Source organism: Theropithecus gelada, chromosome 7b (assembly GCF_003255815.1).
Source record: "Theropithecus gelada isolate Dixy chromosome 7b, Tgel_1.0, whole genome shotgun sequence".
Taxonomy (NCBI): Eukaryota; Metazoa; Chordata; class Mammalia; order Primates; family Cercopithecidae; genus Theropithecus; species Theropithecus gelada.
The window spans coordinates 17,558,109-17,571,604 of record NC_037675.1 but is presented as its reverse complement, the minus strand read 5'-3'; the positions used below and the strand labels follow the sequence as shown (position 1 = coordinate 17,571,604).

At 44.0% G+C, this 13,496-nt stretch overlaps 1 protein-coding gene across 2 annotated transcripts in view; it reads right to left on the bottom strand.

The window, feature by feature from the left end:
* Positions 1-13,496, bottom strand: part of IGF1R (insulin like growth factor 1 receptor) — a 317,863-nt gene that overhangs the window by 23,510 nt on the left and 280,857 nt on the right. Inside the window, exons 14-18 of one of the 2 annotated variants that reach the window (XM_025391374.1) lie at positions 11,763-11,865; positions 11,116-11,186; positions 6,400-6,629; positions 6,026-6,136; positions 1,576-1,735 (exon numbers count right to left, since the gene is read on the bottom strand). In XM_025391374.1, the coding sequence (XP_025247159.1) occupies positions 1,576-1,735; positions 6,026-6,136; positions 6,400-6,629; positions 11,116-11,186; positions 11,763-11,865 (675 nt within the window). The remainder of the gene's footprint in view (positions 1-1,575; positions 1,736-6,025; positions 6,137-6,399; positions 6,630-11,115; positions 11,187-11,762; positions 11,866-13,496) is intronic. The other variant, XM_025391375.1, reaches the window with a different exon arrangement.

The following is a 13,496-nucleotide window of genomic DNA, read 5'->3' as shown; positions in this document are numbered from 1 at the left end:
AGGCAGGACGGCCTCTCGGGACTCCTTTGCCTCTCTAAGGGCTGCCCAGCTTCACAGGGCACCAAACGTGAGGACACCACAACGTGCCAAACCTAGGTACGCACTCGTGGATCCTGAACAAGGAACTCTGATGACGGAGGGATGTGGGCTCTGGGACATGGCTCCGTTTCAATACCTCTAGCTCCTACAGAGGAAAAAGAGACACTCACTCCTACTTTAGAAACCATTCTCAGCCAGGCACGGTGGTTCACGCCCGTAATCACAGCACTTTGAGAGGCCGAGGCAGGTGGATCACCTGAGGTCAGGAGTTCAAGACCAGCCTGGCTAACATGATGAAACCCTGTTTTTACTAAAAATACAAAAAACTAGCTGGGTGTGGTGGCATGCGCCTGTAATCCCAGCTCCTCAGGAGGCTGAGGCAGGAGAATCGCTTGAACCTGGGAGGTGGAGGTTGTGGTGAGCCAAGATTGCGCCATTGCACTCCAGCTTGGGCAACAAGAGCAAAACTCCGTCTCAAAAAAAGAAACCATTCTCTAAAGGATTCTCATTGTTCACTAAAGGGGCTAAAACATTTCATTTAAAAATCACTACTAAAAGAAAAAAATATGTTACTAAAGGAAGGCGAACACTTCCAGAAAAGGCAGCTCAAGAACTAGACACAGAGGTCCATTTGAAACAGCTTCTTTTGGGTGTTAAATCTCCCCTGCAATTTCTCAGGATAAATATTTGGTATTTTTCTAAACTATCATCATATCATAGTGGGAAGATGAGAATCCTGGTAAAAGCAGTGGTTTCCTGAGCAGCCCTGATGTTATGTGTGTTTTATTAGGCAGATTAAAAGATCAAAGTAAAAACACAAACCTAAAGGCTGAAGTGGGTTTTAACCATTGCTCAGAAATTCAATTCAACCCCTTTTCTGGTGTGACAGTGGGTGGTGGCAACAAGGGGGTCTAACCAGTAGGCTGGTCAGCTAAGAGCAGGCCAGTAAGTGTTGTGAGAGAGTGGTCGAGAGCTTGGAGGCTGTCTGGCCCCGGCTGTGAAACCCAGTGAGCAGTGATCGTCCCTCACCTAAGGCACTGCCATGCCAGCTCCTGCCACTTCTCCTGCTCCATGCAGAGGCTTCAACATTAGGGCAGCTCACCTCTTAGAAAACAATGTGGACCCCTGGAAGGGGAGCAATGCTCCTTATAAGCTAGGAAAATTTGAGGGATGAATGCAAAGTTGGACAATGAGTTTTATTCCCAAGTCGAAATCTCCTGAAGACATTGTCTTGATTATTTCTGTAACCAATGCTAAGATGTGTTCTACCAAGAAATGCCTCAAATATCTGGAGAGGCAGCCTCAGGGACCACGCCCAGTAGCTGAACCATCATGTCCATGAGCGATCAGCACTGGACTGACCACACCAGGTTTGTGACCATCAATTGGAGACAATCACATCATTCCCAAGAAAGAGTCCGTGCACTCAAGGGACACACTTTAGAAAACCTCTCCAGGGGCAGACTAATGCCAACAAGGTCCTCAAAACACCTGTGAGTTTAGTTCTTGCTCAGATCTGGAAAGCTAAGGACACACCTCCAATTTTGACTGTGAAATCCTCGGCTACCATGCAATTCCGGGCAGCAAGGTCTCTGTGGACGAACTTGTTGGCGTTGAGGTATGCCATGCCGTCTGCAATCTCTCCAGCCATCTGAATCATCTTGCTTAGGCTTGGAGGTGCTAGGACTGGATTATTCTGTTGGAGATTAAAAAAAATTCACATGAGAATTTTGGATTTTTTTTCTATGCCAATTTTCTTTCGAGGTTTGCAAATCATCTTTGTCCAATCTGGGCACCGTGGGTTGTTTATGCTAAGAAACCAGGACTTGCTCGGAAGGAACAAACCATCATGGAGAGCATGGCACCTGTTTGCTCCCGCAAGTTTATCTGCGCTTGCTCCCTGACCACATCACAGAGCTGACGAGGGAAACACTAGTTTGCTCTCTCTAGGACCAGCATTTTCTATTGTGGGTAGGGCAAAAAATTTTTTAAGTGAAACAAGCAATATTTGGTAGTAAGGATTCTCAGTTACTCAAATTACTATTCGTTTATATGTTCCTTTTATTTCCATCACCAAAGTACAGGTAAGAGGAAGGAGAGCACGTTACAAAGGCTGTGTGGAAGTAAGCAAATGTGTTTCCAAATGGATATGGTATATTTTGTTTCCCATAAAAGCATCATTATAACTTATTTAATCCTTTTCTTTCCCTTTAACCTTCTTCTAAAATACAAAAATACCAGGATTACTCTTTTCACCTTACAATGTGGCATTATTATTTTCTGTGGGCATTATGGAAGACAAGTCCTTGACAACTGAAGTCCAGCTGCAGCTTATCTTGGAGGAGACCAGGAATAAGTAACATGGATAAGCATCTCCTATTTGCAGAGGACAGCAACATGCTGGCTTTGGAATTAAAAAGAATTACCCCTAAATAATACATCCATTTAGAAAAAAGCTTTATATAAAACATATGCCCAAGTTTCTCCATCCTAAAACAATCACTAGTCCCTAATTTTCATGCTACCTTTTACTCTCGCATATCCAAGTGCAATAGACTTTACCTTGGTTTTCTTGACCGCAAAGCATCTTACTGCATGCTCGGTTATAGGTCATTTGTGCAAAGGATTTCCCCAACTAGAGTCAGACTCTGATCTTTGTGAGGGGAACTTCCTGTTCCTTGGATCCCCTCTGCTAAGCCCCTCTGTGCCTTTGTTTCTGCATTCCCTCTGCCCCCAGTCCCTTCCCCACATCAGTGTCCACCTGCCAAGCCAGGCCAGTGCCACTCTTTTCCCGAAGTTTTCCTGCCCCACTCCAGTAACCATCTCCTCTGCTAACTTCTTGATGCGCTTGACTCATGTCCTTGCATGCATTCTCTCTCGTTGTGTTGTGTTGTTTTGTGTTGTGTTGTGTTGTTGTGGGAGTGTGTCCCCCCCTCCACCCCACTGCAACACTGCAAAGCCACAGGGCTCTGATAGGTCTCAAACCTGTAGGCTGGCCACCGGATGAGCATGCCCAGGCTCTTCCACATGGGGTATCACGATGGTTTCACTGATTAGAAGATGACCTGGGGCCATGCACAGAAAGTACCCAGTGGTGCCTGGCACATAGTCAATGCTCAGTAGATGCTGGCTGTTGCCCTATGAGGTGCTAGTTTCTACTGAAAGCTAGTATTTGGAATCAGTGTAACAACTCCTCAGTACTTCTGGGTTGGTTCTCTACACTCAGAGACACAAACCTTTGAATTTTGAACAGGCTGTCAAAGCTGTCTCTTGGTGACTTAAAATACTTATCACGTGGTTATCTGGGGAAGTGACATTAAGTCAGTGGGGGTAAGTCCAAATCACTACTTTTTAGGGCTTTAGATATGTGTGGTGCATTAGGAAATATGCATGTGAAATGTAAAGTTTATGCTCACAATACTTGAATATTACAATATGACGCATATGTGTTATGAAGTGGTCATTTATAATCGCTGTGAACAACAGAATCAATAAAAGCACTCAACTTTAAGCACAGAGAAAGAGAGAGGGCTGAAATTTTGTCAGTTTATGGTGTTGCACTGCCATTCTTTCATTCGTCTTAGCAGAAATCTTTAATTTGGTTAGAGCTATTTAAGGCAAGTATACACATACACGTACGCTTAGTGAGATAAGTAAGTGAATCTTGGTCGGGGGAGCAGACTGAATATAATGAAACTGCAGGGTAAGCACACACATTTTAATACTTGACATGAGCTAGAAAAAAAAATTTAAATCTGACCAATCTAAAGGTGAATTTTAGTTCTGAAAGGGACTTCAGTAATCTTGTCCCACCCTCTTATTTTATATTGAGGACACTGAGGCCCAGGAACCTGCAGTGGCTGGCTGAGGACCACAGGCAGCCAGCCACAGAGCCACGACCGAGGCCACATGTTCTGAATTTTTATTCTGTGCCTGAAACTGGGGAGGAAGGGAGTAAGTTTCGGACTTTTCAGAGGTGCCTCAAACGATGCTGGCAAGAAATACTCTGCCAAATCTCCAGTCACCTGTTTCATCAAGCTTTTCTCCTTCATGCTGTTTTGTGTATTAAAGTGAACCAAGGGCCAGGCACAGCGACTCACACCTGTAATTCCAGCACTTTGGGAGGCTGAGGTGGGTGAATCACCTGAGGTCAGGAGTTCAAGACCAGCCTGGCCAACATGGTGAAACCCCGTCTCTACTAAAAATACAAAAATTAGCTGGGCATGGTGGTGCACACCTGTAAACCCAGCTACTTGGGAGACTGAGGCAGGAGAATCGCTTGAACCTGGGTGGTGGAGGTTGCAGTGAGCTGAGATCACGCCACTGCACCCCAGCCTGGGCAACAGAGCAAAACTCCATCAAGAAAGACAGAAAGACAGAATGAAAGAAAGAAAAGAAAAGAAAAGAAAGGAAAGAAAGAAAGAAAGAAAAGAAAGAAAGAAAGAAAGAAAGAGAAAGAAAGAAAGAAAGAAAGAGAAAGAAAGAAAGACAAAGAAAGAGAGCGAGAGAGACAGAGAGAAAGAGAGAGAGAGACAGAAAGTGAGTGAGTGAACCAGGAAGAGGCACTAACACCCAGGGGTGCTGGGGACCAATGCTTGGTGGAACAGAGGGTGGGAGTTTTGTAAACCACCCTGCTTGGAGCCCCAGTCCACACTTGGCCCCAAACACAATGTGCTGTAAATAAATGAAGTCATACATGAACAGGTGTTTGGAACTAAAATTAAGAAACTGTCACTTGGAAGATGATTAAGTTGCCAATTCAAAGAACATTTAAAGAAAAAAAAAAAAAAAGCCCAAATGAAGAACGGCAAAAGAACTTCCAAAGGGGCCGAGAAGGGGAAGTTACTGCTTCTAAGGAATAAAAGCAGACACATTGCTTCCCCGTAAGTAGCAAAGTAAGGGTCAAGACTTCGACCCACGGAGGCAGCCAAATGAAAACACAGTTGTTGCTGGCTTTATTTCTCAGCATTTATCTCCCAGCTTATCTGTAGAATTAATTACTCAAAAGTCATGCCTGCATACGTTAAAAAGCTGGCCTGTAGGTTAATACTACAGAGCGGGGAGATACCACGGTGACTAATGAAAAATTGCATAGGACTTCAGCAGGTTTAGAATTTGAAGCTCATAACCCAAAGTGAAATTTTTAGGAAACTGAGCAGAAATCCTGCCACTGAGGTGGGATCATTCATTCAAAAGTGCAAGCAAGACATTGACCCTGGATCAATCCTGAAACGTGGACGTAGAGTCTGAGGAAACCAGATTCCCACTGGCAAAGACAAGGACCACCAACAATGCCGAGGAAGGGGGCTGTGTGTGGGGAGTGGGTTTATGAATGGGTGAACATCTTGTGCACAGAGCTGGGTGGGAAATCACCCAGCAACTTCTCAGATGCAAGGGCAAGAATCCAGGCACCTTAACCTTGAACTGTAACACACATTTATTGACAGAGTGCCTGCCACAAATGTGGCCCTGAGCCACGCGTTTGGACTGACATTAAAAGCTAAACACAATGGGGTGGAGGGGGGGACACACTCCCACAACAACACAACACAACACAAAACAACACAACACAACGAGAGAGAATGCATGCAAGGACATGAGTCAAGCGCATCAAGAAGTTAGCAGAGGAGATGGTTACTGGAGTGGGGCAGGAAAACTTCGGGGAAAGAGTGGCACTGGCCTGGCTTGGCAGGTGGACACTGATGTGGGGAAGGGACTGGGGGCAGAGGGAATGCAGGAACAAAGGCACAGAGGGGCTTAGCAGAGGGGATCCAAGGAACAGGAAGTTCCCCTCACAAAGATCAGAGTCTGACTCTAGTTGGGGAAATCCTTTGCACAAATGACCTATAACCGAGCATGCAGTAAGAAACACTGGACGCTGGAAGAGTAAACTGATTTAAAGACACAGCATTTCCTTGCAGAGAGGTTCTAAAGGAAAGACAGCTAGACAAGGCAACATGTAATACTGGTGGAAATGAAAACTGACCTCCATTTCTGGCCTCAGAGACCGGAGATAACTTTTGAGATCACCCCGCGTCATCAGTTCCATGATGACCAGCGTTGGCTGGCCCTGGGACACCACACCCAGCAACCGCACCTGGGAGGAATCAAAAAGAGAAAGACTCAGAGGGTCAGGGTGGCCCTTGCTGGTGCCTGTGTTGTCTGGAACTGTCTCTGTGGTGCTGTGGCCTGGTCTGAGCATAGGGGTCGGAAGGTAACAGTGAGGTAATGGGGTAACTATCCAAAAGGCAAAGGCAAGACACCAAACCCACGGGTATATGTAGCCAAGAACACACTGAGGGGCTTGTGTGATACCCTCTTCCTGTGCAGCATTTTGGCTTTTCAGGAACTTTCTCTTACCACATGGTGACAATTGAACTCCTTCATCACAGAAGCCTCGTTGAGAAACTCGATCCTTTCACGCATGCTCGCGGCCTCGTTCACTGTTTTAATGGCCACTCTGGTTTCAGGTTCGTCTTTCACCACACCCTTGGCAACTCCTTCATAGACCATCCCAAACGACCCCTGCCCAAGTTCCCGGCTCATGGTGATCTTCTCCCGAGCCACCTCCCACTCATCAGGAACGTACACTGGAGAAGAAACCGTAATTAAAGCAGGTACAGAAACAAGGCCTTAGACAGAACGTGCTTTGGGGGAACTCTAAGCCAAAGAATGTAAAATGCTGCTTCCTTAAACCCACAAAGGAGAATACCAGGAAGCGACGGCATGGCTTGCTCTCAGCTTTCCACATGCTATCGATTTGAGTAAGAAAACTGTACAGTCAGTACTAGTATTTCAAATCTCTGAGGATTTCAAGATAATCTGAGGATACTAACAGATATAAGGACCAGAACGAAGCAAAGAAGCCTAGTATAGGAAAGAAAGCAGTTGTTTTTTTAGATTTCATCATATAAAAATACATTTTTGAAAAAAACAAATTAACCATAGGGGATAGAGAAACTGAATGAAATGGTCAAGCAGGATTGTACCCATCTTCACCAACAGATTAAAATGCAAATGTGAAAAGGAGGAGAGCAGGAGCGAGAGGGAAGAGTTCTTACGCTGGGTTGGGAAAAAGGTCAGAGTCGCATGTGAGAGGTGATGATGGTGCATGTGAGGTCCTACTTCCTGGATGAATCCCAAAGGGGTGTCAAGGGCCCTCAACACAGATGCTATGCCTGGGCTATCTAACACGGTAGCTGGTCCCTACTTGGGACTCCTGAGCACTCCATGTGGCTAGTCCAATTTGAGACATGCTGTAAGTGTAAATAAAATACACATGGGATTTCAAAGACCAGCCAAAAAAAAAAAAAAAAGTATTTAGGTAACTTTAATACTGACTGTATGTTAAAATGGATGTTTTGGCTATAATGGGTTAAATAAAACATATTATTTGAACTAAAAACATTATTAACATGCATTTGATCTGTTTCTTTTTACTTTTAAAAAATACGGCTACTAGAAAATTTGCGGTTACAAAGGTGAATTGCATTATTGGTAGGATTACTCTAATCAAAGTGTTCCCAGCCTTGGCTTTGATGGCTGGATCCCTGACGAGGTGCAGAAGCAACTGAGCTCTGAGACTGAGGGAGAGACTTGGTGGTGCCCAGTGTGGAGAGGCAATTAGGCAGCTGATGAGCAGAGGCGTTTCCAGGGCTCTGTGAACTCAGGAGGACCTTCGGCAACGGAGGAATGCACAGTAAATACCAAGCCTGAATAGGATTTCTTCTCCAGTTTCTGTTTAGATTCGATCTGGTTTAAGAAAATAAATAGGCCGTGTGCAGTGGCTCACGCCTGTAATCGCAGGCCAAGATGGGAGGATTGCTTGAGCCCAGGAATCTGAGACCAGCCTGGGCAACATGGCAAAACACCATCTCTATTAAAAAATTAGCCAGGTGTAGTGGCACACACCTGGAATCCCAGCTACTCAGGGGGCTGAGGCAGGAGAATTGCCTGAGCCCAGGAGGTTGAGGCTACAGTGAGCTGAGATCACACCACTGCACTCCAGCCTGGGCAACAGAGTGAGAACCTGTCTCAAAAAAACGAATGAATGAATAAACAAATATTTTTAGGCAGGCAGGAAGGCAAAACAAAGAGAAAAAAAGAAAAAAGATCGGAAAGAAAACAAAACCAGAGGCTTAATTCTACATCTCCAAATGGGTAGGGTAAAAATGAAAATAAAATCAACCTATTCCATAAGAGCCATACGAAACGTCAATAATTCCTCTGATGCTGTGTGCTAATGTCCTTGCCTGACGGGACCTGCCACCAGGCTCTACCGCACACTGACTGTGGGAAGGAAGTGGTCCTGGCTCAGAAAGGAAGTGGAGATGTGCCTGTTTTTGCTTTAATGCTTTCAGATGTTGACCCTGGGCCTGTGGCTGGATGTGAGAGGCTGACAACTGTATCCCAACATCTCCATATCCCAACTATTGACCCTTAAGTGATGTCTAAAAGGACAGATGTTTATTATAAATTAGGCCCAGGAGGGGCACCATCAATTTAGACCTCTGAGGGGTGTCCAATATGAACTTTATTAATCATCTTCAGTTTTCTTTCCTATACATTTTTGTACTTTACAGTACATATGTCTCAAGGGTTTCACGAATGGAACTCTGCCCTCCAGCTGGTGTAGGTGGCTTGCACCCCTGAAGAAGAGGTGGGTGCTTGTCAGAGGAGAGTAAGTATGCAAAACAACCCAGGAGATAAGGCTCTTCACAATGCCCCTCAGAAAGTGTAAAGAGTTCATTGTCTCCAGCCATTTATCTCTGAGAATCCAGGCTTGCTTTTAATCAGAATTAACTATTTAGCCTGCCATAAAACATGGAGTTAAAACCAATCACATTCATTCCCTGGGAGATCTCTGAAGTCAATACCCTCAATCCTTTTCTCTACATTCAACCCAGCAGCTCTGACTTTAAGCAGCAGTCCCCAGTGCCACCAGCCAGGAGTGGTTTCTGTGCTCAATGTTATCAGCACTTTCCTGTAGGGGATTTTCAATGTACTCTGGAGAATGGTGACATGCAGATTAGCTTTGGGAAAAGCAAGTTTTTAAAGCACTTTTGAACTGCAAAGTCATTTTGTTGTCCCTTGAGGTTACTGGCTATAAGGTGCTTGTCAAAGGCCGAATAAATTAAGTTCAAATAAGGTGACACTGTTCCCACCTGTCGGCATGGGTGGCAGTAAGTTTGTTTTTGTTTTAATGAAGTACCAAGACATATCATGAAAGCATTCTAGAAGGACACAAAATGTGAATTAAAGTCACCATGAGAATCTGATTTTGTTGTATTGATGCTTGCTTTCTCTTCCTGGACACTTCATAGTCAAAAACTACACACACCAACCTCTAGTGCTGTATTTCAAAGCAGAATAGCTTCTCTGGTCCGGTCACAGTCCACCCTCACAGAGGGGAAAGTGGTCTTGCCTTGTTCCTATCAATTCCATTATCTGGGATGACTCCCTTCCTGTTTTTTTCTTTTTTAGAAGCTATTATTTATACAAACAATGCATATCTATCTTCTTGATGGATTTTGATTTTTAAGAGCCAGTCTCGCTCTATAGTCTAGGCTGTAGTGCAGTGGTGAGATTCTAGCTCATTGCAGCCCTTGGGCTCAGGTAATCCTCTCATCTCAGTCTCCTGAGTAGCCGGGACTACAGGTGCATGCAACCACATCTGGCTTTTTTTTTTTTTTTTTTTTAAAAAGGGAAAGATCCTCTCCACAAGTAACAACTCTTTTAAGTGTGGTGTGCATCCGTCCAGAATGTTCTTTCTGCCTTACATACACAAACATACAGATGTATGCATGTATATACTACTATTAAGAAACCAACTTTGTGAGATCTTTATGTAGACAGAAATAATGTCCTTATTATTCTGCACCTGATTCCCATTCAGAGGAGGCTGCTTTTGATTGACTTTACCATAAACTGAATTAGAAATGATTAAAGAAACCATAGTAAAACCCTACACAGTATAACGGTGTTTTCACATTATTGAAGTATTTTCTTATGTTTTCTCATTTGACCACAATAATTACAACAATCATGTCTCTTTATTTCACATCTCCTGCATCTACTTTCACTTCTCCCGAGGCAAGAAGGCAGCAAACACTTTCCTCTAAACATACTCACTCAACTTATTTATTCATTTGATGAATCCAGTCCAGTCCCTCCTGCGGGCCAGTTCCTTGCCTGCCCAGGGGACCTCACAGCCCTTTCCGCAGTGATTCCCTTCTCCTCCTGACTTCTCAACTGTCTAGCTATGTGACCCTGCACAAGTTTCTTCGGGAGCTCATTTCTTCACCTGCAGATGGGCATTAAGAAAACCCACTTTGCAGGGGTTTAAGAAATAAATGGGATGGTGTTTGTAAAAGCCCCTAGCAAAGTGCCAGTTAAGGGTCCTAGTATCACTGGACTCAATGACCAACCCCTCACTCTAATCTGACTCACTCAAAAGGTCTGGATATAAAAATACTAGAAAGAAAAGAGCAAAAAAGGAAATAACCATTGAGGATCACCCAACTTCCATGTCAGACCTTCCCAGCCGCTTAACTGAATGGCCCTCATTAGTTATTACCAAAGGGAATGTGAATGATCCATGAGCGTATAACCCTAGTCAAAGGGAATGACAGAAAAATTCCATGATTAAAAAAAAAGCAGAGCTGTAATTCATCAAAGACAATTATAATGAGATGATACTCAAGCTGAAACTAGTTTAAAAGGACTGTTTTGTCAGCTGCAGCACATCCTCTGACTAGATGTTAACAATTAAAAAGCTGTTTTCATTCTAGCATAACATCTCAAGCAATTAAATAAATTGATTACTGTGCTGGCCACATTCATCTCTAAAGCCTGTGTTTCCTTGGGGCACCCCATACAGTTCACAAGTTGTGACATATTCACTGAACTGCTAAAAACTTTGATTAAAAAAAAAAGAAATATTAATGAAGACAGGTCCAAGGCCAAAGGTAGCTCAAAATAATGCAAACCTCCTTCCTTTCCCGAATAAGCAACCCTCCTGAAGCTCCCGATCTACCTCCCTTGCACGCTAGCAGTGCCGGTGGCCCGGACTCTTACCATCCGCAGCGCTGAAGTACTCCGGGTTCACAGATGCGTACAGCACTCCATTCCCCAGCCTGCTGTTATTTCTGTCAAAAATATTAAACTTACGTTAACAAAACCCCACCTCCATACATTTCTGTATATACTTTCATCTTTGCTACAACAGTTTCATTTGTTCTGTCTCACACAGTATCAGCAGAAGAGAATGGGGAGAGCTTACTGTTTACAGCAGCTCTTGTCTACACTCCCAATTCAGGCCTGGGTGGGCCAGCAGACATTTGCTAACACATCTTCTGGCTTCCTCAGTAGCCTGAAATTAGAGCTTTTTAAGAAACATCTGTTTCTTTACTTCATTGGAAATAAAAAGGCTTATTTGATTGGGAGGGCTAGTGCATCACGTTTGGAAAAGCATGCACCAGCAGCACTTCTGTGTACCAGAGAAGCCAGCCAGGGGAAGGTCTGTACTATCGAAAAATTATTTTGGCTGTTGTTAAAATCATTAGAAAAGGTTCTCTTTTCCTGGAAGAACACTTGATGGGAAAATCAGGTTTTCCAGTCCATAAAATATTTCCTTGAAATCTTCAAAAAGATTACCTTCACTCACATTCAAATCATCAAACCACTTAGCCACAGAAAGTGTCATAACTTTGCACATCACTGACCTCTTTCTATGGAAGACGTACAGCATGATCACCAACCCTCCCACGATCAACAGGACAGCGACGGGCAGAGCGATGATCAGATGGATGAAGTTTTCATATCCTGCTGCAGCAAAGAGGAGGAAATGATAAATATCACCAGGTGAAGAATCTGCTCATTTCATTTTTTCACATTCAGTCAGAAGTACGAAAAAAATACCTGTATATTCATTTATTCCCCATCATACAGTAAGAATTCCTGAAGGTAAATGGTGTCAGAAATAGAACATGGCAAATAATTATTTGAAAAAAGAGTAAATACGTGCAGACTGAGGCATAAACTCATTTTTTAAAGTACAGTATATTCTGGCGTAATAGTTTCAATGATAGACTGAAGAAAAATAATCTTTGCATGCAGTTTAATGACTGTTAGTAAAAATGCATACATTTGACACTAATTTCCCACATCCCACAGAATGTTCCAGGGTTTGGTCCATGTCCCTGGTACCCAGCCTAGCATCTGCCATACAAGTGTTGGTTCTGGTGGTAAGGGGTCTCTGTGATCTCACACCTGTAAAACGACTCAAATACTTGCAGCAGCAAGCATTCTATTTCTAATAAACAGAATGAAAATTTCTATTCATTTTTATAAAATGAACAGAAATTCTTACATCTATGTATAGTCTACATCTATGTATAGATCAAGTACTGCCAGCCTTAATCTTTGAGATAGTTCCATAGACAATTTAAAATAAACACACACACACATTCACGCACTGGATGGCACCCCTTTCCAATGCTGCTGCAAACATTTGAGTCCTGTTACAAGTCTAAGATCACAGAGACCACTGATCATCAGAACCAGCACTTGTATGGCAGATGCCTGGCTGGGCACCAGGGACATGGACCCTCACCCTGAAACATTCTGTGGGACATGGGAAATCAGTGTCAACAGGTAGCATGACAACTAGAAATGTGGACTTCACATATGGCAAGGATTCAGAGAGGAAAGGAGAGGAGAGAAGGGAGTCAAGGGAACCTCCCTAAGGGAAAACTTCTTTATGATATGCTTTTCTTGGGGGTTGTGGGGAAATGGCTTTCCTAGAAAATGATGATACTGCAGAGATGTCAGGGCCAGCTCACAAGGGACCCTGTCCAAGCTAAGCAGTTTCAACCTCATTCTGCAGATTAAAAGGAGTCAGCGAAAGCTTTCAGGCCCAGCAGTGAACTGATAAGATTTGAGATCCAGGGAAATGGCTGTGCTGAGGACAGACTGAGGGATCTGGCAGTAAGAGAAGGCACTGTCACGTCTTAGAGAATTGGGGGTACAAGCCATGTCTCCTGGGCATGCTCTGCATTACCCAGTTCAGACCTACAAAGAAGTCACCAATCCTTGTCTATACACCAGGCAGACTCACAGAGATGCTCTGGCTTGGTAAGTCATGGCCCCAGGAAGAGGCTCATACAATATGATAGCTCATACCATCCCCCCAGGGTGAGTGACCTGGAGTCTGAGCTGTGGCGGTGCTGGTGGTGATAGATGGCTGGATTCCAGAGACATTTAACAGGCAGAATCCATGAGGCTTGGGTTGGAATGAAAAAGGGGTGGCTGGAGAGAAAGAAGAGTGAGGGATGCTGTGAGGTTCCTGGCTTGGGTAACGAATGGATTACAAGGCCACTGACTGAGCTAAGCAGCAAAGGAGAGAAGAGGCCTTTTGAGGGTAACAACTGTGATTTTGGTTTTGACACAACGAATCT